This window comes from Labrus mixtus, chromosome 7, assembly GCF_963584025.1.
Source record: "Labrus mixtus chromosome 7, fLabMix1.1, whole genome shotgun sequence".
NCBI lineage: Eukaryota > Metazoa > Chordata > Actinopteri > Labriformes > Labridae > Labrus > Labrus mixtus.
In genome coordinates this window covers 13,305,088-13,326,451 of record NC_083618.1, presented here as the reverse complement: position 1 = coordinate 13,326,451, position 21,364 = coordinate 13,305,088, and the positions used below count along the sequence as shown (strand labels likewise).

Below are 21,364 nucleotides of genomic sequence, written 5' to 3'. Positions count from 1 at the left end.
AGTGTTCGGCTCTTGTTTCCTGCTGTTCAGTCGCCTCACCCTGGAAATAGTCTGGTGTCTTTTCAGGCTGCACAGTTGGATGAACAGCGTGAGTACAGGGACAGAACTGGGAAATGTGGCTTTGATAATACATCTTTTTAACATTTCTAGCCCACACATGTGTGGTACTGTTTGCTGTGAAAAATACGATTGAAATGTGTCATCCTGTTAGACCTTTAGTAGAGTTTCATGATGGGCTTACAAATACATCACCTCTTCATGTTTTGTTGCAAATGTCATTTCAGATGGATTCACTGCAGTGCAGGTTTTGGGGAAATGATCTGTGATGATGCTAAACCGGAGGAATGTTATTTTTGGTGTTGAGTTGGTCCACAGATTTGAGGGGGAGGGCGGGGAACATTTAGAGGAAATGGGTGTTGAGAACTCCACCTATCAAACTCCACATTCCTCTTCTGTGCCCTTCTGTCCAATTTCAGGAGCTAAAACGTGAGGACAGTACGAGCACAGAGGGAGGAAAGTTACAACTAGGAGTAAATCTCCAACATTAACTGGAGGGTACTGAATTTACGGCACTGAAGCTGAAGGGTAAGAAATTACTAAAAGCATCTTGAGTATACAGGATTGAACACAACACACATGCCTGCATGTCATTTATTTTCTGAAAGAAACATTTTGGTATGATGCAACTAATGCCACATGAGATGTAAATAACAACCAAATGTGGCAACATGCAAACAAAAGACTCCTTCATGATATTGTTGAATGTACCTTTTTTGTTTTCCACGTGACATGCTTGCACTTTCTGGGACTCACTTTTGCCTTAGTTCTATCTGAGCCAGGAACCTCAAACTGTTATATAAACCAGATGGAGTAGTAGTATGTAATCAAACACATGCCTCTCTGAGTTGTCCACAATCTAACGGCAACAGTGAATTCACTCTATGGGCCGAGCGGGGTGGGAAAGACAAACATGTACAAGGCGTACTAAACCCACTCCTTGAAGTCTACGTAGTGGACATTTGAGGTGAGGTTATTTGGGAAAACTACATGTCTGTGTCTCTCCTTCTTACCACAGGCATATGTGCAAAACACAATATTTTCAAATTTTAATCATGAAAATGCACTTGTTTTGTGTATGCACCCTTTCTAATAGGACTTGGAAAAAGAAAGCAGCCAATGCCAGCATCTTTTTAGATAATTCTTTTCACAATGAATAGTATTCCATGTATTATTTTTTAAATCTAATTTTTCCTTTGTCAGAGATTTGTCTCTTATTTACTTTATTAAACAATGTATCTTGGGGAACCGAAACCCAAAAATGAACAAATCTAATAAAGTGACTTCCCCTTGTGTAATAACTGATGAAAGAAGTCAGCACAACACTTTGGAAAAAATGAGTCAATGTCATTCAATAATCTTCTGGTTATTTGCCTTTATCTTATTTAGCCTTGTATTAGTTTTTTTGCTTAGATTATGTTATATTTAATGTTATACTGTTTGTACATTGAGAGCTCAGTTACTGAAATTCTTTGTGTGTGTGTGTAAGTGTGAAAGTGGAAGTGTTTGAATTTCTTTTTTTTTTCTTTTTTTACTGAACTTCACTTTGTCATCCATTGTGCTGTCGGTAAAAGTGTGCACCCTGGTTCACAAAATGTGCACAAAATGTGTTAGACTGTTGGTACATAGTGTTTCCTACTACAAGTTTGTTAACAACTCTTAAGATTACAGGGAGCTGCTGTTCTGATGTATTCCATGGAGACTAGACAGTAGTCCCCCTTGTATTGCATGCTTTATTGGGCAGAGATTGTCAGTGCAGATGTTGAGATGCATGATGAAAGTGCTCAGAGGAAGACAGAGAGTCCCCTGTTTCAGGCCAGTTGTCTCTTTTAAATGAAATGGATGAATGTATTCTTGCTCTGACTATACTTCTATGTGGAACCGTCTTGACACATGACTTTTCCAGGCTTACTGTTTTGTATAATCATCCTATCATCTTAATCAATAACAGGGCTGTTTGTACACAGGATACCAGACTCTTGCCTCATCTCACAGCAGCCATGGTGTGTCTACTCATATCCATAACTGTACTGCATTTGGTCACTCTGGCCATGCTCCTCACTGCCACCCTGGAAAAGGTGAGACACACTAAAAATAAAAATAAAAAATGTCACAGCCTATGTAGACTCTCTTGCTTCAGTAGATGTCCATATCAATTCTTGTCACCAAAAAAATAAATAAATGAATAAAATCCTACTTTCTTTCACTTTCCAGTGGTGGGTATGGGAAGATTCTAAAATCTCAGACCTCTGGTATAACTGCTTCCATGACAACGCCACAGACACCTGGTTGTGTGCTGCTACAGATGAAAGCGGTACATTTTCATAGTATTTTTCAACATGCTTGCCTGCCTACACGTGTTTCACATTAGTTATAAAGCTTTTGTTTTTCTTTCTATCTGGTTTACTTATACTCCGACCTGCTCTCCCAGACTGGCTGCAATCTGTCCAGGCCCTGATGATCCTCTCTGTTGTCTTCTCCTCAATCTCCTTCCTGGTTTTTGTTGGTCAGCTGATCACCATCTCCAAAGGAGGACTCTTCTACTTCACAGGCCTCTGTCAGGCCTTTGCAGGTGTTAAGATGACTTATTCTCTCAAATCTTAACAAAAGATCAAAACCAACAGTTAACATTTGGCACACACATAGCCTAAGTCTGATTTAATGTATATCTTCATACACTTGCCATTTCCATGTTATCCTGTTCAGGATGTGCAGCTAAAATACTGTTTTGATGTCTGTGTTGTGTCGTAAAAATCTTGGCTTCCAGACAAATCAATTTTGCTGCTTCTCTATTTAAAAGACAATGTATATTATAATCTCCAGAGAAATCTAGCCATAATTCTAGTTACATCATCAAACTTGATTATTCATAGTTAACATATAACATTAGCACTCAGCCACCAACTAGATAATACTATCAGAAGCAAGGAAGTATCTAAAAGTTATTTCATACCATTTAGTAGTGGCACTCAATACAACTAGAACGGTCCATATTTCCAGCCGATGTAAGATAAGCCAAGGTTAGTGTAATAGTAGTGTTGGCTCTTTTCAAATGGAAACAAACATTTTTTTTGTTTTACATTGAAATATGGCCAAATGACAGCCTGGATTGTAAATATCAGTTGTTTTTTCAGCTGCTCATATATCAGGGAAATATAATCCTTTCATGATGAACTATGACTGGGAAAGATAATACATTTATACTTAAAATGCTTTAACCATTCTTATTCTCATATGATGTTATTTTTCTTTTGTTCTTAAAATGTTCTCCACTCTTACAGGTCTCACAGTCTTTGCTGCCTGCCTCATCTTCACCTTCCACAGGAAGGAAATCTTAGGTGACACTAGAGACCTGAGCAAAGGACGCTTTGGATACTGCTTCATCCTGGCATGGCTGTGTGTCCCAATCCTCTTTATCAGTGCAATGCTGTACGCCCACCTGCGCAAGAGGCAATGAGAGAAGAAACAGAGAGGAGGGGAAAGCTTCCATATTAACCATATTCAGGGTGCCCTGACGTCAAGCTTTGAGTGGGAAGCTTAAGAGCTGTTAAAATAAAACTGTGTGTTCCTGGTTGCAAGTTGTTAAATGTAAGGAATCTATTTAATACAGGCAACTGGTCTAGCCTCAGGACGCACCACCAACTCAGAAATGTGGGTCTCAGCTGGTGGTAAGAAATCGTGACCCAAATTTCTGTTTTTTCAACCGATGAGATTTATTTATCAAGTAAACGTGCATTTAGGACCCCAAACATTACAAAACATGTGACAGAACAAGGACACAGAACAAACATTTTTTTTAAAGATTTCTTCATAGACTTTTGGACACTCGGCAGGCACACATTTGCGACGCATTGAAAAACGGCTCTGCGACCCACTTCTCAGTCCCGACCCACCAGTTTATAACCACTGTTCTAAAAGTTATTATTTCACCACTTCTTTATTGTACAGCAACCGGAAAGACAATTTAAAAAACAATAATTCAGACGGCAGATTGTATTTATTCAACGATTTTCAAATGTTTACTTAACAAGGAGGATATTTCTAGTTATCTAATAAGTGGTTCAATGCCAATGTAACAGCTTAAAAAGGTTTACTACACAAATACAAAAATACAACTCTGTTTTCTTTATGACTAAAGTCCCACCCTACCTTGCAACACTATCTCATCTTGGTGGCCATATCTCTGTCTAGTATGAGATGCCATCAAGATCGTAACAAGATAACTAAAGGTCATTCAACTCAGACATGCTCTAAGTACATGTTCTACATGTGTGATTCTGAGATAATATTAATGTAAAGCTTGTTGTGTTTAATAGATTACTGTGATTATGGAAGGACAACATGGCAATAGGAAGATTTTGTTATATTTGTATGTACATTTCTTTTTTATGTAATAAAAGCAATAAAATGATTGTTGTCCCTTTTTTCTAATATAAAACATAAAGGGCTAAATCTGCGTAATGCCCATTTTGTTTTGTATTAAGTGCTTCATGTGTTACAGAGTGTAGGCACAATCCTCTGACATCACACTGTGGTTGCATAAGGGTGTGCCATCTTTGTCATTTAAGAACCTGTTGTTTTGGTGGTATTTGTTGTTTACTCTGAGTAAAGTCTGCTCACGCCGTTTCAAGCAACTGGTGTGCTACACTCGTGTCAAGATTCACAAACACAAGTATTTTCAAAGACAATAAAAAGAAGCTGATGATTGCACCTAAGATAGGAAGCCAGACACAGCATTACGTGTTACACTTGCCGACAAACCTACCTGTCAGGCTAGACTAGTCCTAAAAGAAAACTGTGAATAACAGACTGTAAAACAAAGTGAACATTAAACAATATTATTTGTTACAAATCTCACATACTATAGAAGTATATAGACTGAAACATGGATATCAAAAACCTTGATTTTACTTTAATGCTGCAGTTATAGAAGTCACAGAAGGGGGGGGGGGGGGGGGGGGGGTAAGTCTATCCGTCAGCTGCTCAGTATTTCTGGAATCTGTCAGTGAGAAGGAGTGGAAGGGTTAAGAGAAGTGAAGTGACATGAAGGGGAGGAAACAAATGAACAGCGACAGAACCTGTGAGACTATTAATATTACTGGAGCCTGAGGTGAGTTGCTGCTGCCCAGGAGAAGGTGAGTTTTTTAATTAATGGTGTAATTTTGTGATTAAAAACTGAGCAACACTAGTGGATCACCTTTACTTATTTTAATTCTCTACCTATTTCCTTAAGTCTACCAGAAAGAAGCTGCAGCAGAACATTAAACAGGCTTGGGACTGAACTTGGGACATTAAACACTCTGTATTTGAGTAAGGAGCAGAGTTAAACTCATCATCAAGATTGTCAGTAACTTCAAGATATCAATATTGTTGCTGTCTCTCATAAGGATGAATGAAAGACTCACTTTAACCAGACTGAAGGGTGACATGAGTTGGCGTGGAACAGTCTTGTTTTCACACTATTGGATCAATCAGTTGTTGGACCTTTGAGAGAACACTTATTCCCAGAGACTTACCAGGGCTGCAGTCATGTCAAACTCCCAGGAGCAGAGCCTGGATGAGGATGTGGTGTTCCTGCCGGTTAATGAGTCTTCCCCAGAGTTCCTCCACTGTGAGAAGGAGCGTCAAGCAGTGGAGAGACTCATAAGTGCAGGACCAGAGGCCTTCTACAGCGCCATCGGCACGGAGCGCTCTGGCTGCTTCCTGTCATCCGAAGAGGTCAGCCAGATAACAACCTGGGCTCAGGACTATCGCTTCAACCCACCTCAGGTGCAAAGACTCGAGAATGGAGAAGAAGGCGGTTCAGACATGAAGGACTTCTGTTCAACGTACTTCCCTTCCCACTCGGACGTACCACTTCCAGACCTGGAGCTGGGCTGGCCTGAGAAAAGCCCCTGGGTTCCAAAGGGAAGTATTACAGTCCACACCAATCCTCCTGCCGAGGGAGAACCTCCTGTCAGAGAAGTCATTAGACGGCACCTACAGAAAGCCAGCCAGGTATGTCAATTTGATCCGGACGAGTTACTTTTATTTTATATAGGTTGAAGCAGATCAGTTAGAATATGGGCTACTGGTTGATTTTTATGGTATTCCTGAGACTTTTTATTTTGACATGATTACATAAAAGGATATCTGGATCAGCACTTTTTTTAGGGGGAAAAATATATATATAAAAAAAAACATATGAAGAACTTTGTCATTTTAAATGTATCAAAAGTTGAAAGATACTTGCAGCAGCTACAATACTAAAATGTCGCTCAAAGGCAAAAACATGAATGGGTTTTAATACTGAAACAAAACAAACAAACACTTTAATTTTCACTAATATTTATTTGGTAAATCTGGTATCTTGTTCAGTTTTTCACATAAAGAACTTCATCACTTCTGTCATGCTCTTATCATCAGCGAAGATTACAGAGAAAGGATGTGTTTTATTTAGTGACAGGACAGTTCTTGACAGTACTGTCACAGGTGTCATAAGCTAAGTCACTTCTTCTATATATTGCAGGTGATTGCCATTGTGACAGATAGATTGACAGATGGGGCAATAATTGGGGATTTACACAATGCTGCCTCAAGGGGAGTCCCTGTTTACATCATCCTGAACCAAAGGTCCATTCAGGAGAACTTCACGCTCAACAGGCTCCGTCATCCGGTGAGTCACCTCCTAAAAAATCGGCACACACCTAGCAGCCATCCTGTCATATAAATTTGACATGGCAATAAAAAGACAAGAGATTTTTTATAACCAATCAATCACCACCTGTTCATCAGATGAATGCACTACACTGAAAGTGAGTGTAGTATCACCCATATTAAAAACTTGAGATACTGCATTTGTACTCTGAAGAGGTATCTCATGAACTGCAAGAGTGTCTTTTCACTTTGCCATGTTAGGAATGTGACACGTACGTTGAGCAACACAAAGCTCAACTGGTTGCACAGCATTCAGTCTTATCTGTGTTCCTTAGAAGAGATGAAAAATCTGCCTGATATTGACAACCTAGTGAAAAGTGATTCCTTTTTCATGAATCCAGGAGTGTATGTGCAGTTCACAGACAAAGACATGATTGATTAGAACTTAATTTTCTGTGTAAGATTGGGAACCAGATTATTTAGACCAATCAGACAATTTAAAATATATTTTTTATTATAGTGGCATACCATGGCTGTAATCTGATGCACATTTAGACATGTTAAGATTATTTGGCAATAGAAGCAGTGTGGCTGTTTTTTAAGTCAGCCACTTTAGTCTTGGACTTGTTGTAGGAATCAAATTGTGGAATTCTTTAAATAATGATTTGAAGAGCTGTAGTCAGACATTTCACTTTGAGAAGATGTACAAGGAGAGAATTATTAGACTGTATGAATTTGTCAGTTTATGTGGTTTTTTTTGTGTGTTTTCCTCCTTATTTATGTGGAAGTGAAAGATTCTAAATTGTCAGATTTGTTGCATGTTGCCATGGTATTTGTTGCCAAGTGATTGTAATTGGACAGACCATCTAGATATTTCTTGTTTTCTTTTTGAGTAAGGGCAGGCAAAATAAGATTTATTCTTCTCCCTGCTCCTTTCCGAACATGTATTGGGATAAAATTGTGAAAAACGATGTTCACAGAAAAGGTTGTGTGTTTTGACATCTGCAGAACAAATAATTGACAATGAAACATTTACAAGCTGGAATGGAAGAAAATCTGGTAGACACATTCATGTTATGAGAACGTCTTTGGTTACATCTATTAGGCTTTTAAGGAAGATTCTTGGACACTGTATTAATTGCCTTTCATTTCAGACATGCATTTATCCCAAAATCAGAGTACATTTGAACGCCATAGGGATCAATTAAATGATAGCACTATCATCCACTCAATTCTTTTCACTACTTTGCTAATGTCAAAATGAACTGCTAAACTAATGACATTCCAATATTTCTGTACTTTGTGTTTTGTTCTAATAAGCACATGCTAGCATGTTAAACTAAGTTGATGACCATTGTTAACAGGACAATTTAAATCCACTAGCCTCACCTTTACACTATGTAGTCCATATAAGCAAATGTTAGCATGCTAAAAAGATGATGAATATTGTAATCATTATACTTGCTAATTGTTGCCACATGTTAGCATGCTATCATTGGCGTTTGGCATACAGTTCGACTGTCCTAAATATCACAGAGCTCTGTAAAATCTTGTTATAAAACGTGTGTTTGACATCAAATGTTTCTTACTGGTTCAACACGTAGTTGTCCATTTGGCTACACTGCACCAAGGATGAACACTTTGAATGTTATTCATCCAGTTCTGGGTTTTAATTTGGGCTTGTGCTTTGGCAGAACATGCAGGTTCGTGTGCTTGGAGGGAAAACCTTCTGTTCAAGGGCAGGAAGAATGGTGGTCGGGGAAATGAAAGACAAGTTTCTCCTGGTGGATTTAGAGACAGTGATTCATGGAAGCTGCAGGTGAGCAGTTACACCTTTCAACTCATTCTTTTACACACTTTTAAGAGTTACGTAACAAGCTGTCTCTGTTTTCTGTAGCCTCACATGGACTGACGCCCACCTGCACCGACAGCTCATCACTGTCCTGCAAGGCCCAGTCACCGACTCATTTGACAGAGAGTTCAGGATCCTTTTTGCTGCTTCCCTTCCAGTCTCAGACACATGGAGGGTTGCAGAAACTCACGTAGATGTGGCCCATCAGCTAAAAGACTTCTCACATCACAGGTTTCAAAAACAGCTCTCTTGGGAGCGTGAGATAACCAGCCCCCCTTCCCCACCTGCTGATTCCCTCCTGGACTGGGAAGCCATGGGGGTTATTCAGAGAAACTCCTTCTACCCGGACAGCCCTTTTGATCAACATGAGGACATTTTGGTCAAGGAGATATCAATGCAGAACAACATGCTGTTTGCCAACACACCCATTGTGGACAATTTTACTAACAATGGAGACCAATCCATGGATAAGAAAAGGTAGGTCATACGTTTTATGAACTGATCATACAGTAGATGCTGTTGGCTAGTCCATGAAGCTGTCTTTGAATCAACATCTAAGAAACATACTTTATTCAGAATTCACTTTGCCATTGGCACATGTATAATCTCTATTAACAGATTCAACATATAATAACTGAATCTGTAGGCAAGGCAAAGCATTTTGGATCTCTGTGTCAGGTTTAGTAGTGCATGCAGGAAGGTAGGACCCTATAAGTGCAGATGGTTACAGGCAGACTTGTGCAGTTCTTTGTATATTTGCAAGCTGGTAGTTTTTGGTAGACATACAGGTAATTAAGTATTAGGAAAAAGAATGGAAGCAGTAAAAGATAGCAGCAAAGGTAACAAGACAGAGTTTAGAAATTGAGCTGGCATATAAAAAAATGGAAAGAGTCCAGTACAGATAAAGGGAGAGTAATTAGTGAAGTGGAGCCAGGTGAGCAGGTGGGCACTGTATGTCAGTACACTGGCGGGCCTACAGTAAAATTGAAAAGGTGTGTAGATGAACAAAGTACCATTTTATGCCTTTATTTGAATAGGAAAGTGAAAAATGAGAGGAAATGTTGGGAAAGAGAGAGTGGATGACATTCTGCGAATGTTGAGAGTTAGGGCAGTGGCGGATCTACTGGCCATCCCAGTGGCCACCCCATATTCCTAAACTATGATTGGCTATACGCTTTGTTGGAGGTCTTTTTTTACAAGTTCTTAAAGACTGAACCAATAAGATTTATATGTGGCCAATCTGCTGTTTCAGTTTATTAGGATTAATTTGTGTGTGCATTGTGTGCATAAGTCAGTGCCCTATTGAGCCAACCAAGTCAAATAGCTCTTCCTTGCTTTTGGACTCAAACCCGAGATGGTAGCAAGCCTCTGTATATGGGGTTGGCTCTACCTGCAAAGTTAAAACGAGGCGCTGTGTGTTTGTTTCTGTTTGTAGTCTGAGTAACAGAATAGTGTTCACTGATGTTTCTGGGGTATTTGGCTATATACAGGAAAACAGCCAGTGGGGAGGGTGAAAGAGACAGTACATATCAGCCATAATGAAATCCGTTAACTGAACTGCTGTAGTGTCTGATGGCCATTTAGCATGTGTTTATCTGTCGAAACTATATTATCGTAAATCTCGTTTCTCATTTCCTATCAATTTATGTGTTCTGAGATACTAGTCAGACTGTAAATAATGACAAATTCCGTTAACCACATGCTACACCAGAATCCCTGAACAAATTGGCCATGAGACAAACTGTACTTCTGCTATATGTTGTATATAAAGTTTGTAGTACTTCTGTATTGTAATACACCTACTGAGTTATTGCAAAATATGACAAATAATATGACATATAGTGACATATATTCTGTTTTTTTAACCAGTCTTTGATTTGTGTTTCTATTTTGGGACAACATGATTTTTATTTTGTGTTGCTGATGTTTGCACATCCTAACCTATTTATTTTTGCATGTGACAGAGTCAGTAAAATCACCTCCCCAGTGACAAACAATATGCCTGAAATGTCATTATCTTTCAGGTGAGTTTTACAGCCTGTTTTGACTTAATACTGATCAAGAGTATTGGCTCTTTCCTTTTTCAAATGTTTTCACAAAACTTTCTAGGGATCCTGATTATTTTCACAGCAACACACAGCTCTCAAAAACAGACCTGAGATCCCCAGAAAGAATGAAAAGGTAAGAAAAAATATTTTGAAAACACATAAAAGAGCTTTATTTGTAACTATTATATCCAGAACTAAATGTAGTTTTTCTTCAGCAGGGTGGAACGAGAAATAGAAAAAGGCCTTTCCAGGCAATTCTCTGCAGAGAAGAACTCAGATCCATATGACAAAACAAGACTTGATGATAAAGCAAAAGAGCCAGCACACATAATGGTGACACCTTCACCTTCTCAGAGAAGAGAGTGCTTAAGGAGGGAGTCCTTTTTGGAAGAAGAGAGGAGAGAAAACGAAAAAAGTTCCAAAGTGGAGAACACAACATCCTCCAGAGTAAGAAACTGACGTTTGCTTTCAAATCACTCGAGTTAACTTTGATACACAAACTGAAGAAGCATTGCTCTCCTCTTCACAGAAACCTTTAATACTGAGGGTGCCGCAGTCTGAGAGCTTCAGCTCACTCAGTGACATTATGAAGAGGATTCAGCTTCAGGAGAGCTCTTCAGGTCGGCTCAGTAGAGGATCAAAGGCCGCCGTGTCAGAGATGAGCCGGTCCATGATGGATCTGAGCGTACATAACGCAGATACAAATCATGACGAGAGAGGAGTCCCGGTGCCTCGGTTCAAGGCCAGTGTAAGTGTTTATCTATCTCTACATGTTCTTGTAAAGAACGGGTGATGGAGGACAGACACTTCTTTAAAAAAAGAACAGCTTATCGAGATGTTTCTTTTCAGTTCTCTGAAGCAGAAGAAAAACGCAAATCTTTTAATAATTAATGAGTAATTAATGAGGGGTTAGGTGAAATTACGTTTTAAAGTAAAACCCTGGATTATTATTAATATTTTTTTGTTTTACAAAGGAACTGTATTTAGTATAAGCAGGAAACTTAAATGTAAGTACCAAATGTACTAGCTCTAGTAGTTCATAGTCTTTTATGCTTTTGGGATCTTACATGAATTGTGTTTTTGAAGGCATTGAAAAGAGAAAGTATCTTAAATTCTTTCAGAAGCAAAAAATAATGAATTTCAGTTTCTTTTAATCAATCTAAAAGTCTGACCCCTCGTCTTCCTCTTTGGTTCCCTACAATGGGAACACTTTCAAAAACCACCAACATTTTATACCTTTTAATTATGGATGTACTCATGCATGAGGAGTAATAGTAGTGAAAAATGAGAAGGCTGAGAGGGACTTTAATATAACTTTGTTGCTGTCAACCTCTGTTTCCTTGGCAGTGCTTTGACCCGGGTCGCACAACACCAGCTTCCTCCCTGATGAAGAACAGGAGCGATGACTTGAAACCTTTATTATACAGGACTCCGACCGACTTTCCACCAAGACATAGGCCTCGCAGCTCCAGTTATGCCCTCAATATGGACTGGAGGAGGTCACTTGCAGAGATGAAAAGTGAGCAGGAATGAGCAGCACAAGAAATAAGAAGATGAACTATCAATGAGTGCAACATCATCAGCATCATATAAAACCAACTTACACCTCTAAAAGAATAAAAACAAGAAAGACATAGTGTACATTAGAATTGAGATTGACACTCTTTTGTATGTTGTTTACTTACAAAATAACATATTGAGGAATTTCTCCTACAATGTAAAAACAAGTGATTGGTATTTGTTGTTGCATCAAAAAGAAGAAATCAGTTGTGAAGGTATAGGCCTACATCAAAGACAAATAGATCATGTCATTTCTTTTTTTCTGGGATTTTGGGGGCATGAAGTTACCATTTTATGATTTAATGTGTTTTTTTAAATCCAACAAAAACCAATAGGCTACTTTCATGGAAGTGCAGCCTATACTTTTACATCACTGATAAATAAATCTGTTTCCCAAAGATATTCATTTGTGACACACTTGAAATAATGCATCAAAATTGAAATGTAGGGGGGCTATTAACAAAATCATGAATTTGATAAGGAAAAATAAAAAATATGTTTTTGATGAGTTCTAAATGTCTCATTGATTGATTTGATTAGCTGAGATTTGTCAAAGGTTAAGGATCAAACAATTGTCTACTAACAACTACTCTTCATCTTACCAAACATCTGTGAAACTCTTCCATCTTACACACATTTTAATTTAAATCTTGTTCTTTTCAAATCAAAGAAGACAGTCAGTCCTTTGACGTTTTTATCCTCTCTTTGTTTGATTCCATTTAAAAAACACACACATCTATAAGTGCCACAACTATACAGAGGCCACTTTTAAGATTAGTCATTTAAATTTTTTATAGATTGTATAAAAATTATGCATTTTTATAGTTATTTTGGTAAAAAAAAAAAAAAAAAAATTATACTGTATATAGCCTATCTACCGTACTGTCTTTCTCTATTTTGTGTTGTATTTTACCTGGACCTTGAGTCAGTAATAAAGGTGTGGCACTCCCGTACAGTAGGTGGCGCTATGAAAACTTCACTTCCGTAGACCGCCATGAAAGGCAGAGAAGAAGTACGGAAGCACATGGTGCAGGAGATGTGTTTCTACTCACTTTAATTCTTGAGAGTTTTCTTTTGTTTTAAAACCTTACATTTTCACACCAAAGGTTAAACGGGTTTCGGCGTATCGTCGGGACGTCCCGTTCAGTTTGCTTTACGAGCAGGTTTCTTCATTGCCACCATGGTTCGAGCAAAGAGGTGAGTGTGGCTGATACTGGTGTTGAGTGAGCGTGTTGACATCATCTAATGGGACTTTTACATGTATATTTTTTTCTGGTCATTAACAGTTAAAGGCAATATGTTATAGCAATTTAAGGTCTATTACATTTTTAGCCATAACCCGGACATCAACAACTCACATCTCCATGGGACTCTGCACGACGTCACCAGATGATCAAAAGACGTGAACCACATCTGAATGCTGCTGAGGAAAGTTTTAAGCACATCTGTTTATCTTTTCGTTGTTGTTCAGGGCTATAAAGGCACCGAGGCCTAAAAAAACTCAACGATATGGAGAAAATGATCCTGAAGCGTACAAGGACATGCCTGTCCCTGATAAGGTAAGAGAGACTCAGGAGACTGATCTGCTGCACTTATTGACACTTATAGCCTGAGGTTTGTTCTTATTCTTAGGGTTGTCCAAGAAGAATGAGTAACTATTACATATATTTAAAGCTTTTGTTTTACGTCTTTACAATGACAAATAATTGGGAAGTCTCTAAGAGCATCTACAGCTTTTGTTATTGTTACTTAAAGAAACGTTTAATATAATATGATACAAGAACTGAAAATTAAAATGTTTAAGTAAGAGCTTTACTAACAGCTGAGCAGCACTGGCCATATTGACCATATTGTAATATTTCTACTTAAAGAATACTTTGAGAATTGTTTAATTCCAAATTTAAGGTCTACTGGTAGCACCAATGTGGCTGAATGGTAGCAGATAGGACCAGTAAGCTTGTGTTGGGGCTTCATATTTGCTTATCGGTACACCAGGTGCATCGGCTGTGTTTTCTTTCTTTCTTTAGTATCAGCATGTGAAGATGTTTTGATGGTTAATCTGAATAAAAAGTAATAAATCTAAAGTTGTGACCCGTAAGATGTCCAAGTACAGGTCAATTTAAATGTGAAAATTAAAGCGAAACAGGGAAAAAATCCAATAAATGTAATAATACTACTTTTACTCTCTCAAAAGTCACATTAGAACTCGTCATCTCTCTTCTTTTCAGAGATCTTCCAGGTACACAAAGGACAAAATTGACGAGTTTCACGATGAGAAGATTGCAGTAAGTTCTCCTCATTAGTATATGTTTTTTAAAGGTGTGATGTGATTTTATGTTCTATTAACTTTTATTTGTATTTATTTTCCGCTGCGGTCCATTCTTCACAGAAACTCCTGGCCAGTGGTGTTCAGATGGAGAGCGACGTGGAGGAACTGGATGATGAGGTGATGGTGATTACATGTTTGTTTGGATTTACAGCCAGAATATTCTTCAAGCTGAAGAAAACAATTCAAGCTGGTGTGAACTTTACAGGAGGAAGTGATGGCCCTGGATGAATCTGAGTCAGAGGAGGATGAGGAGGGAGAGGAGGGGACAGACATGGAGAGTGATCTAGAGGGGAAAAAAGAAGAAGGTGAAGATAAAATGATCACTATGTTTATATCAAGGAGTTGATTTATTGTCTTGGTAACATATTTAATTTTCAGGTTGTTGTTTTCCGCAGATCTTCCTAACGAAATGGCATGGGGCACCAAGAAGAAGATGTTCTATGACACTGACTATATAACCCCCAGTAAGTATCTTCACCTTCATCTACAGCAAAGATGATATTTGTTTTTCCATGGGGCGAATGATTACAACCTTTAAACTGTGTTATTATAGAAGGAAAATCCCAGGAAGAGTTGGAAGCTGAGGAACAAGAGGAGGAAGAAGAGGCAAAAAAAATCCAAAACCGTTTGGCTGAAAATCTGAGCGAGGAGGATTATGATTTAAACCTCTTTAAGGTTTGTTTGAATTTTCTAGCAGTGATCTTTGTAGAACTTTTAAGATATTTCAAACGTAATGATATTAAAAAGGATTTGTCATTTATTGAATGCGTCCATTTAAATGCAGGAGTTTGCTGTTGAGGAAAAGGATGAAAACAAGGCCGTAGAGAAGGAGGAGAGGATCGTGAAGGACCTGAAGCAAATGTCCCAGAAGGAAAAGATGAAACTCCTGAAGAAGGAGTCACCAGAGTTGCTTGAGCTTATTCAGGACTTCAAGGCAAAGGTAATACAAGTGTGCAACAGAAACAAACACAAACTCACATTTTACAACCCCGTTTATATTTTCCCCTAAAACGATGACATATCTCAGTTTTAAGATGTGCTATGTTGTCTATGTGCTATTTTGCATTAAATATGGAGTTTGAATATTTGAAAAACATCACATTCTCTTTTTTAAATATTATAATTGCTATGTTTATAAATGCCAATATTAAACTGGTGTAAATTAAATCTGCTAATTCATGATTTTTGCAGCTCACTGAACTGAAGGATGAATTGCAGCCCCTCGTACAGATGGTCAAGGACGGAAAGATCCCACCAGGCAAGGTGAGTGCATATAGCTTCCCATCTACCAGAGCTCGACTGTGAAGCAGCTTTAACCTCAATGAACAGATGAAGAGTAGATAGACTTTTAGGCATTACATACCCATATTAAAATCTACCATTACTATGATGATGATCTTGAAATGACTGTAATCACATCAGCTGTTAAATCACTTATGTACAGTTTGTTTCTTGTTGTTTTAATTAGATGGCTTTTATTAGTGTTAATAATAATATTGTCCCTCTCTCTATATCTGTAGAGTAAATTATGGAGTAATGTGATGTTTGGGGCTGTTTTGTTTTTTTTAAGATCAAAATGTGGTTAAGTGTTTTGAAGTACCAGGAAACATCAGAACTGTCATGTAGATATAGCAAACAAAAAACGTGAATCTAAAGAGCTTTTTTTCCTTCCAAAGGGCGCTGACTACCTCAAGACAAAACAGCAACTTTATCTAAAGTAAGTTGTATTGAAACGGTATTTACTTATTGCAAATGAGATCATAGTCCTTCATTGACTGACTGATAATTCTTTCTGTCTCGCAGTTACTGCACAAATATCAGCTTCTACCTGGTGCTGAAAGCGAAACGAATCCCTGCTCATAACCATCCTGTGATTGAAAGACTGCTCACCTACAGAAATGTAAGTCTAGCCTTTGACATTCACGTCACATGTCTGCCACTGTTGGAACCTGCTGTGTCCAACAGTTAAACAACTGCAATCATACATGTCATTTCAGACACAATCCTTTGTTTCCTTTTATTATCTTTTTTTTTTTTTTTTAACTACAACTCTTTAGGCTGAAATATGCTATACCTACATGTCCACATCTAATCCAACCCTCTGTCTAATTGGACTTTTTTTAATACCTGCAGCTCATCAATGAGCTGGGTTCAGTAGATGCTCGGCTTGCACCACAGTATCGCCAGCTCCTAGCAGGTGAGGAGAAAGAGAAGGCCGCCAGCGGACCAGCAAAGGGAAAGAAGAGCAAAGTCTCCATTAAGAATAAAAAGGTGAGATTAGGGGATTTTTCTTCACTTGGATTCACAGCTTTAAGTGAGGAAGTTACTGATGTGTCTTTATGGGTCTTGAATGGTAATAAGTGCTTTGTGTATTCAGGATTCTGAAGAAGAATCTGAGGTGGAGGAGGACTCTGACCTGGACGAGGAGGCTGCTTTGCGTTTCTACAGAGAAGTTGAGCAGCGGATGAAGAGGAAGCGCGGTGGACCAGAAGCGGAGGAGTACGTATGATTGGAGTCTTTGATAAGTGGTTAAGAACGAATCAAAAAAACAGGTTCCTAAATTGCCATTTTTGTTACAGGTTGGCGGAGAATGAGGAAGAACAGGAGGAGGAGCAGCCAGATCCAGATGCTAAGAGAGGAATAACTTACCAGGTACAGAATAAAAACCCCTCACATCCAGAAATATTCTTAATTATAGTCATATGTTCCCACCAAACTTTACTCAAAAGGCTGCTAAATTAAAATTAAACACTCATGGCTGGATTTATATTTACCAGCCATGAATTGATGATCTTAGTCTGTCAGTGGTGTTGGTCTCCTTTGACTGATAAAAATTGAAGTTTTTGATCCTATAGGGGCGCCATCTGCTGAAAGATTTTAATAATGTGTTAAATACATCTATACAAGACTATGGACCATAGTAAATGAATTTGCTTCTGTCCATAATTAACTTGAAGATGGAAGTGTCTTTAAATATTTATTGACTGTTGCATTCTTACCCCTTTAGTGCTCAAAGATGCATCTTTACACAGATATTTTTAATACATTTCATTATATGGATCCAATTTAATACTATACTTCATACTTCACTCCCATGTGTCTAATGTTATCCTTTGTCTACTTGAACAGTTTTTTTAATTGTGTCTCTTACGCATTCCACAGATGGCAAAGAACAAAGGTCTCACACCAAAGAGGAAGAAGATTGACCGTAATCCCAGAGTCAAGCACAGAGAGAAGTTCAGACGAGCCAAAATCCGCAGAAAGGGCCAGGTTTGTATTAACCAAATAATGAACGTACTTCCTGGGGGGACTGTCATCATTATTATTATTTTTTTTTACTTAAAGTAATGCAGATAAGTAGGAGCATATTTCCAAGATTGACATGATTATGTTCTTCTTCAGGTCCGGGAGGTTCGCAGGGAGGAGACGAGATACAGCGGAGAGCTGTCTGGTATTCGTGCCGGCGTCAAGAAGAGCGTCAAACTTAAGTAACCAGGAGAGAATCCAAAATCTGCAGCCAATTGTAGCCGTGGGATTAAAAAGACACCATTGGATTGTACTTTTAAATGTTTATTGGTATTGGTGACTCATGTAGTAAAGCATATAACTGAATGAATCAACTGTCAGATAATGATTTTAAAAAACTAAATGTTTTTCTGTTCTGATCATTTGAACGTAAATAAACATTTTACAAACTTTTAATAGACTGTTTATATCCCTACACAGACACAGTTTTTAAAATGTATTTATATAGATATATATTATAGAAATCTCTGAGGTCCATTTTGAGAGCACAATTAAATGACAAGGGAAGGCATAATGTGAGTACAGTTCTGATGATAACTAAGATTATTCAACCCAACAACATACTGCAATTACAGTAACGTCTCAGCTAAACAGGCTAGTATGAATTAAACAAGTACGGGATCAGATAAGAGAGCAGACAACTAATGGTGTGCGGTTGACTCAAACATGCAGTGTAGATAACTAAAGGTCACCCCCCTTGTTGGCTTATAAACTTGCTGTGTGCCAAAGTCAGGTTGCTGACTATCCTCTCCTCTATGTCTACCTCATTCCTCATGTCTTGCTCCGAGAGGACCAGCTCCGCCTTAGTCTCACGGGTCACCACCACCACGTAACCCCTTCTAGAGTCCAACACGTTGGCCACCACCGCCTGGTGCCTGTAGGTGTCCAGCGCCCGTCGAGCCTTGTCCAGCAGGATGGTGGCATCTGTCTCCAGTTTAAATGATATGACGAAAGCCTGTGGCGCCCAGTCCTTTACCAGTGGGGACAGGATCTTTGGGACCATGTTCAGGCTGAGCTAAAGGGGACAAAATAGTATATTATCATTAATAATAAGACTAAGTGTCTTTAGCAACACTAACAGCTCTTTGAAGCAGCCTGTGAACATAGTGATAGTATATTTTGTTTTCATCATCTCCATTTAGTGTTTTAGCATGCCAGCATGTGCTGACTGGCATAGCTAAGGTTAATGGTTGTATAATAAGTTCTGCACGGCGGTCGGTATATAGGGAACCTACGGGATGCTGGATAGCTTTGATGTCATGCGCCCTATGTACAGAGGCTAATCTTTGGAATTTCAGCCCAACTCAAATCTGACCCAAATCTGAACACTAAGAAAATAAGTCAAGATCTTTTGAAAACAACCAGAAATAACTCGTTATCATGGGAAAGTTCAGTAAATATTACGTATTGATGCATGTCCACTTAAGGCTACCATAGATATAAACGCAGTAGTTGTTGACCAAAATGATGGAATCACTGTCGTATCAACTAACAATGCATTCCTTAGAGCAACAACCCTTGCATTGCAATTTTACTAAAATGAAAAATCTTGCATATAAAGAAGAATTTTTTATTTTCTTATTTCACTCACTTGAAGAGGTCCATTGGAAGACTGAATTTTGTGTTCAGGCATCTCGGATGCTGGGATATAGAAATCAGACACAGCCGCAGCCAAGTAAAACATGGCCTTGGATCCTAGGTGCAGAGTAAAAAAAGTTATGTTATAAACATGGCAGATCAGAGCGAAAACATCAATCTGAACATCTCTGTTAGTTTGTACCTATTGTATTGAGAGACTGAGCTGCTGCTTTGAGAAGGTGCAGATACTCAGACAGAGTGCTGAACTCAATGGGCAGAAGAAGACCGCCTTCTTTCACTTCCTGGTATCTCTTCAGCACTTTGGCAATGTTAGGAAGCACCCGCTGGTTAACCACCACGTCACCGGAATCACACGCGGCTCCCTCTCCACTTCTGAACGTCAGGGCATCCAGCATGTTCATGGTTGAAAACATGCGTGTGTAAGGGTAGAGGGAGCGATGTCTGTGTAGGAAGATGACGGCGTAGCCCGAGTCTATGAAATACTCTGCTGAGCAGGATCCTCGTCTGCCGCTGCTGAAGTTATCCAGGAAGCGAACAGTGCGTGACTCGAGAGGCACTTTGGTGCCTCCTGATGTGATGAGAACCACACCGCGTCCCGCTGCAGCATGAAGTGTGGCAAAGGCAGTCATCTTCTCTTTGACCTCCTCCACGTGGGAGGGAACAGCAAATTCTTCAGCCAACTTCCCATCAATGGAAGACATCCTGGGTTCAGCCATCACCTGATCAGAGTGGGCATCAGAAGGGAAGAAGCAGAATAGAAACCGGTACAGGCACTGTATAGGAATTGTTTTTATTACGTAAGAACGTATGTAGTGATTGAGGAGTCTGAAGGGAGCTCTGAGGAGTTTGGAGAAGAAAAACTTGAGATGCAAAATAAAGAATAGTACAAATTAGACACATTTTTCGCCAAGTAAAGCATCACATTTAACCCTGGATGCATAATAAACCATAGACAAGGGTTGAGTTTGCGACATGCTTACTCATTTTTTGAAACAAACCAAGAGCAGACATAATAAAAACAATATTACATTTTTATCAAGAAAGCTGATGATGATGATAATAGTAAAGCTGTTTTTTTTTTGCCGTGGAGGGAACCCTTGTTATGAAGCTTCGGAGACTCATATCAGATTCTAAATATCTCAACTACATACTGGAAAATTAAATCTGTACTATATCTAAGTATCTGTATATGTGTTGGGTAACAAGTAAAGCACGGAGATGATTGAAGCAGATAACAAATATTATGCAGAAACAGTGATGTAATTTTTGTTTTAGCTGTTGAACTTTACTTTGTTCAATTCACATTCAAATAAATGTATTTATCCGTTAGGAACTTCATTAATAACAGTTGTTGTGAATTAGTGTAAATAACAGAAATGAAGACTGATTGATCAAAACGAGTCAGAGAGGAAACTCCATATAGTCCTTGAAGTTGACACAACACCTGTCTTAAACTGTTAAAGCCTTGACTGAATATAAAGATCATAACAAAGTCATTCTTTCTGGTCAAGACTTTAAGAAGTGTTTCTGAGAGTCACAAACTATTAAATACTTTCTGACACACTATTGTTTAGTGTTTGGTTTAGGCTACTTGGCTTATTTGTTGAATTTCAGTGGGATTAGAAAAAAAAAAAACATGATCCAGTGGGCAACAAGGAATGAATTAAAAAAGGTGGCATACCAAACACTGAATAAACATGAATATGTTACTGTACCCTTACCCAAAAAACTTGGAGTTGGTGAACCATTGTCTGTATGTACCTGCGTGGTTACTGATTCACACAAGGACCCCAGTCTCTTTAATTAACTTTAAAGCATATACTGTATAGTTCATTGACCCGCTTAATTCAGTCCTAAGGTCAGGTGAGACAGGTGCCCTTACACTCTTCTGCAATCAAAACAAACCAAAAAGCCCCTCGACGTACAGTTACCTACTTTTTGACATAGTTTGCCACAGAGCCATTACCACGAACGAAA

General features: G+C 38.6%; 4 protein-coding genes across 11 annotated transcripts in view; 3 read left to right on the top strand and 1 right to left on the bottom strand.

Moving 5' to 3' along the window:
- Window positions 1-427: 427 nt before the first annotated feature.
- On the top strand, window positions 428-4,468 carry emp3a (epithelial membrane protein 3a (MAM blood group)). 2 transcript variants are annotated; one of them, XM_061043104.1, is made up of 5 exons: window positions 428-585; window positions 2,009-2,135; window positions 2,272-2,371; window positions 2,489-2,629; window positions 3,339-4,468. In XM_061043104.1, the coding sequence occupies exons 2-5, from the start codon at window positions 2,058-2,060 to the stop codon at window positions 3,512-3,514; spliced, it is 495 nt and encodes a 164-aa protein (XP_060899087.1). In that variant the 5' UTR covers window positions 428-585; window positions 2,009-2,057; the 3' UTR covers window positions 3,515-4,468. The 2 variants fall into 2 exon arrangements, with proteins under 2 accessions (XP_060899087.1, XP_060899088.1); XM_061043105.1 differs by having other exon boundaries at window positions 431-585; window positions 2,025-2,135.
- Window positions 4,469-5,069: 601 nt separating this feature from the next.
- On the top strand, window positions 5,070-12,661 carry fam83e (family with sequence similarity 83 member E). Of its 2 annotated transcripts, none has more exons than XM_061043098.1 (10): window positions 5,070-5,192; window positions 5,291-6,054; window positions 6,566-6,712; window positions 8,388-8,512; window positions 8,591-9,022; window positions 10,510-10,569; window positions 10,655-10,726; window positions 10,812-11,040; window positions 11,123-11,341; window positions 11,941-12,661. In XM_061043098.1, exons 2-10 carry the CDS (start codon window positions 5,587-5,589, stop codon window positions 12,124-12,126), a joined length of 1,938 nt encoding a protein of 645 aa, XP_060899081.1. In that variant the 5' UTR covers window positions 5,070-5,192; window positions 5,291-5,586; the 3' UTR covers window positions 12,127-12,661. The 2 variants fall into 2 exon arrangements, with proteins under 2 accessions (XP_060899081.1, XP_060899080.1); XM_061043097.1 differs by having other exon boundaries at window positions 10,809-11,040.
- Window positions 12,662-13,135: 474 nt separating this feature from the next.
- On the top strand, window positions 13,136-18,184 carry utp3 (UTP3 small subunit processome component). The gene is made up of 16 exons (XM_061043089.1): window positions 13,136-13,350; window positions 13,625-13,712; window positions 14,382-14,438; window positions 14,543-14,599; window positions 14,688-14,787; window positions 14,878-14,946; window positions 15,036-15,157; window positions 15,267-15,422; window positions 15,674-15,745; window positions 16,159-16,199; window positions 16,286-16,382; window positions 16,616-16,753; window positions 16,860-16,981; window positions 17,062-17,134; window positions 17,645-17,752; window positions 17,885-18,184. The coding sequence occupies exons 1-16, from the start codon at window positions 13,334-13,336 to the stop codon at window positions 17,972-17,974; spliced, it is 1,407 nt and encodes a 468-aa protein (XP_060899072.1). The 5' UTR covers window positions 13,136-13,333; the 3' UTR covers window positions 17,975-18,184.
- The window catches only part of ppcs (phosphopantothenoylcysteine synthetase), a 3,462-nt gene continuing 134 nt past the window's right edge, over window positions 18,037-21,364 (bottom strand). The window contains exons 1-4 of one of the 6 annotated variants that reach the window (XM_061043090.1): window positions 21,109-21,364; window positions 19,569-20,247; window positions 19,380-19,483; window positions 18,037-18,803 (exon numbers count right to left, since the gene is read on the bottom strand). The exon at window positions 21,109-21,364 is cut by the window's right edge and continues 124 nt beyond it. In XM_061043090.1, coding sequence (XP_060899073.1) covers window positions 18,477-18,803; window positions 19,380-19,483; window positions 19,569-20,247; window positions 21,109-21,135 — 1,137 coding nt within the window. In that variant the 5' untranslated portion in view covers window positions 21,136-21,364 and the 3' untranslated portion in view covers window positions 18,037-18,476. The remainder of the gene's footprint in view (window positions 18,804-19,379; window positions 19,484-19,568; window positions 20,248-21,108) is intronic. The other 5 variants (XM_061043091.1, XM_061043093.1, XM_061043095.1 and 2 more) reach the window with 5 other exon arrangements.

Bases quoted from the DNA above. Each gene is read 5' to 3' on its own strand.
- emp3a (XM_061043104.1), top strand. From the start codon at position 2,058: ATGGTGTGTCTACTCATATCCATAACTGTACTGCATTTGGTCACTCTG. The intron at 2,136-2,271 runs GTGAGACACACT...TTCACTTTCCAG, and splicing joins TCACTGCCACCCTGGAAAAG to TGGTGGGTATGGGAAGATTC. The intron at 2,630-3,338 runs GTGTTAAGATGA...CCACTCTTACAG, and splicing joins CCTCTGTCAGGCCTTTGCAG to GTCTCACAGTCTTTGCTGCC.
- fam83e (XM_061043097.1), top strand. From the start codon at position 5,587: ATGTCAAACTCCCAGGAGCAGAGCCTGGATGAGGATGTGGTGTTCCTG. The intron at 9,023-10,509 runs GTAGGTCATACG...TGCATGTGACAG, and splicing joins CAATCCATGGATAAGAAAAG to AGTCAGTAAAATCACCTCCC. The intron at 10,727-10,808 runs GTAAGAAAAAAT...GTTTTTCTTCAG, and splicing joins TCCCCAGAAAGAATGAAAAG to CAGGGTGGAACGAGAAATAG.
- utp3 (XM_061043089.1), top strand. The intron at 14,600-14,687 runs GTGATGGTGATT...TGAACTTTACAG, and splicing joins TGGAGGAACTGGATGATGAG to GAGGAAGTGATGGCCCTGGA. The intron at 17,135-17,644 runs GTACAGAATAAA...CGCATTCCACAG, and splicing joins AGAGAGGAATAACTTACCAG to ATGGCAAAGAACAAAGGTCT.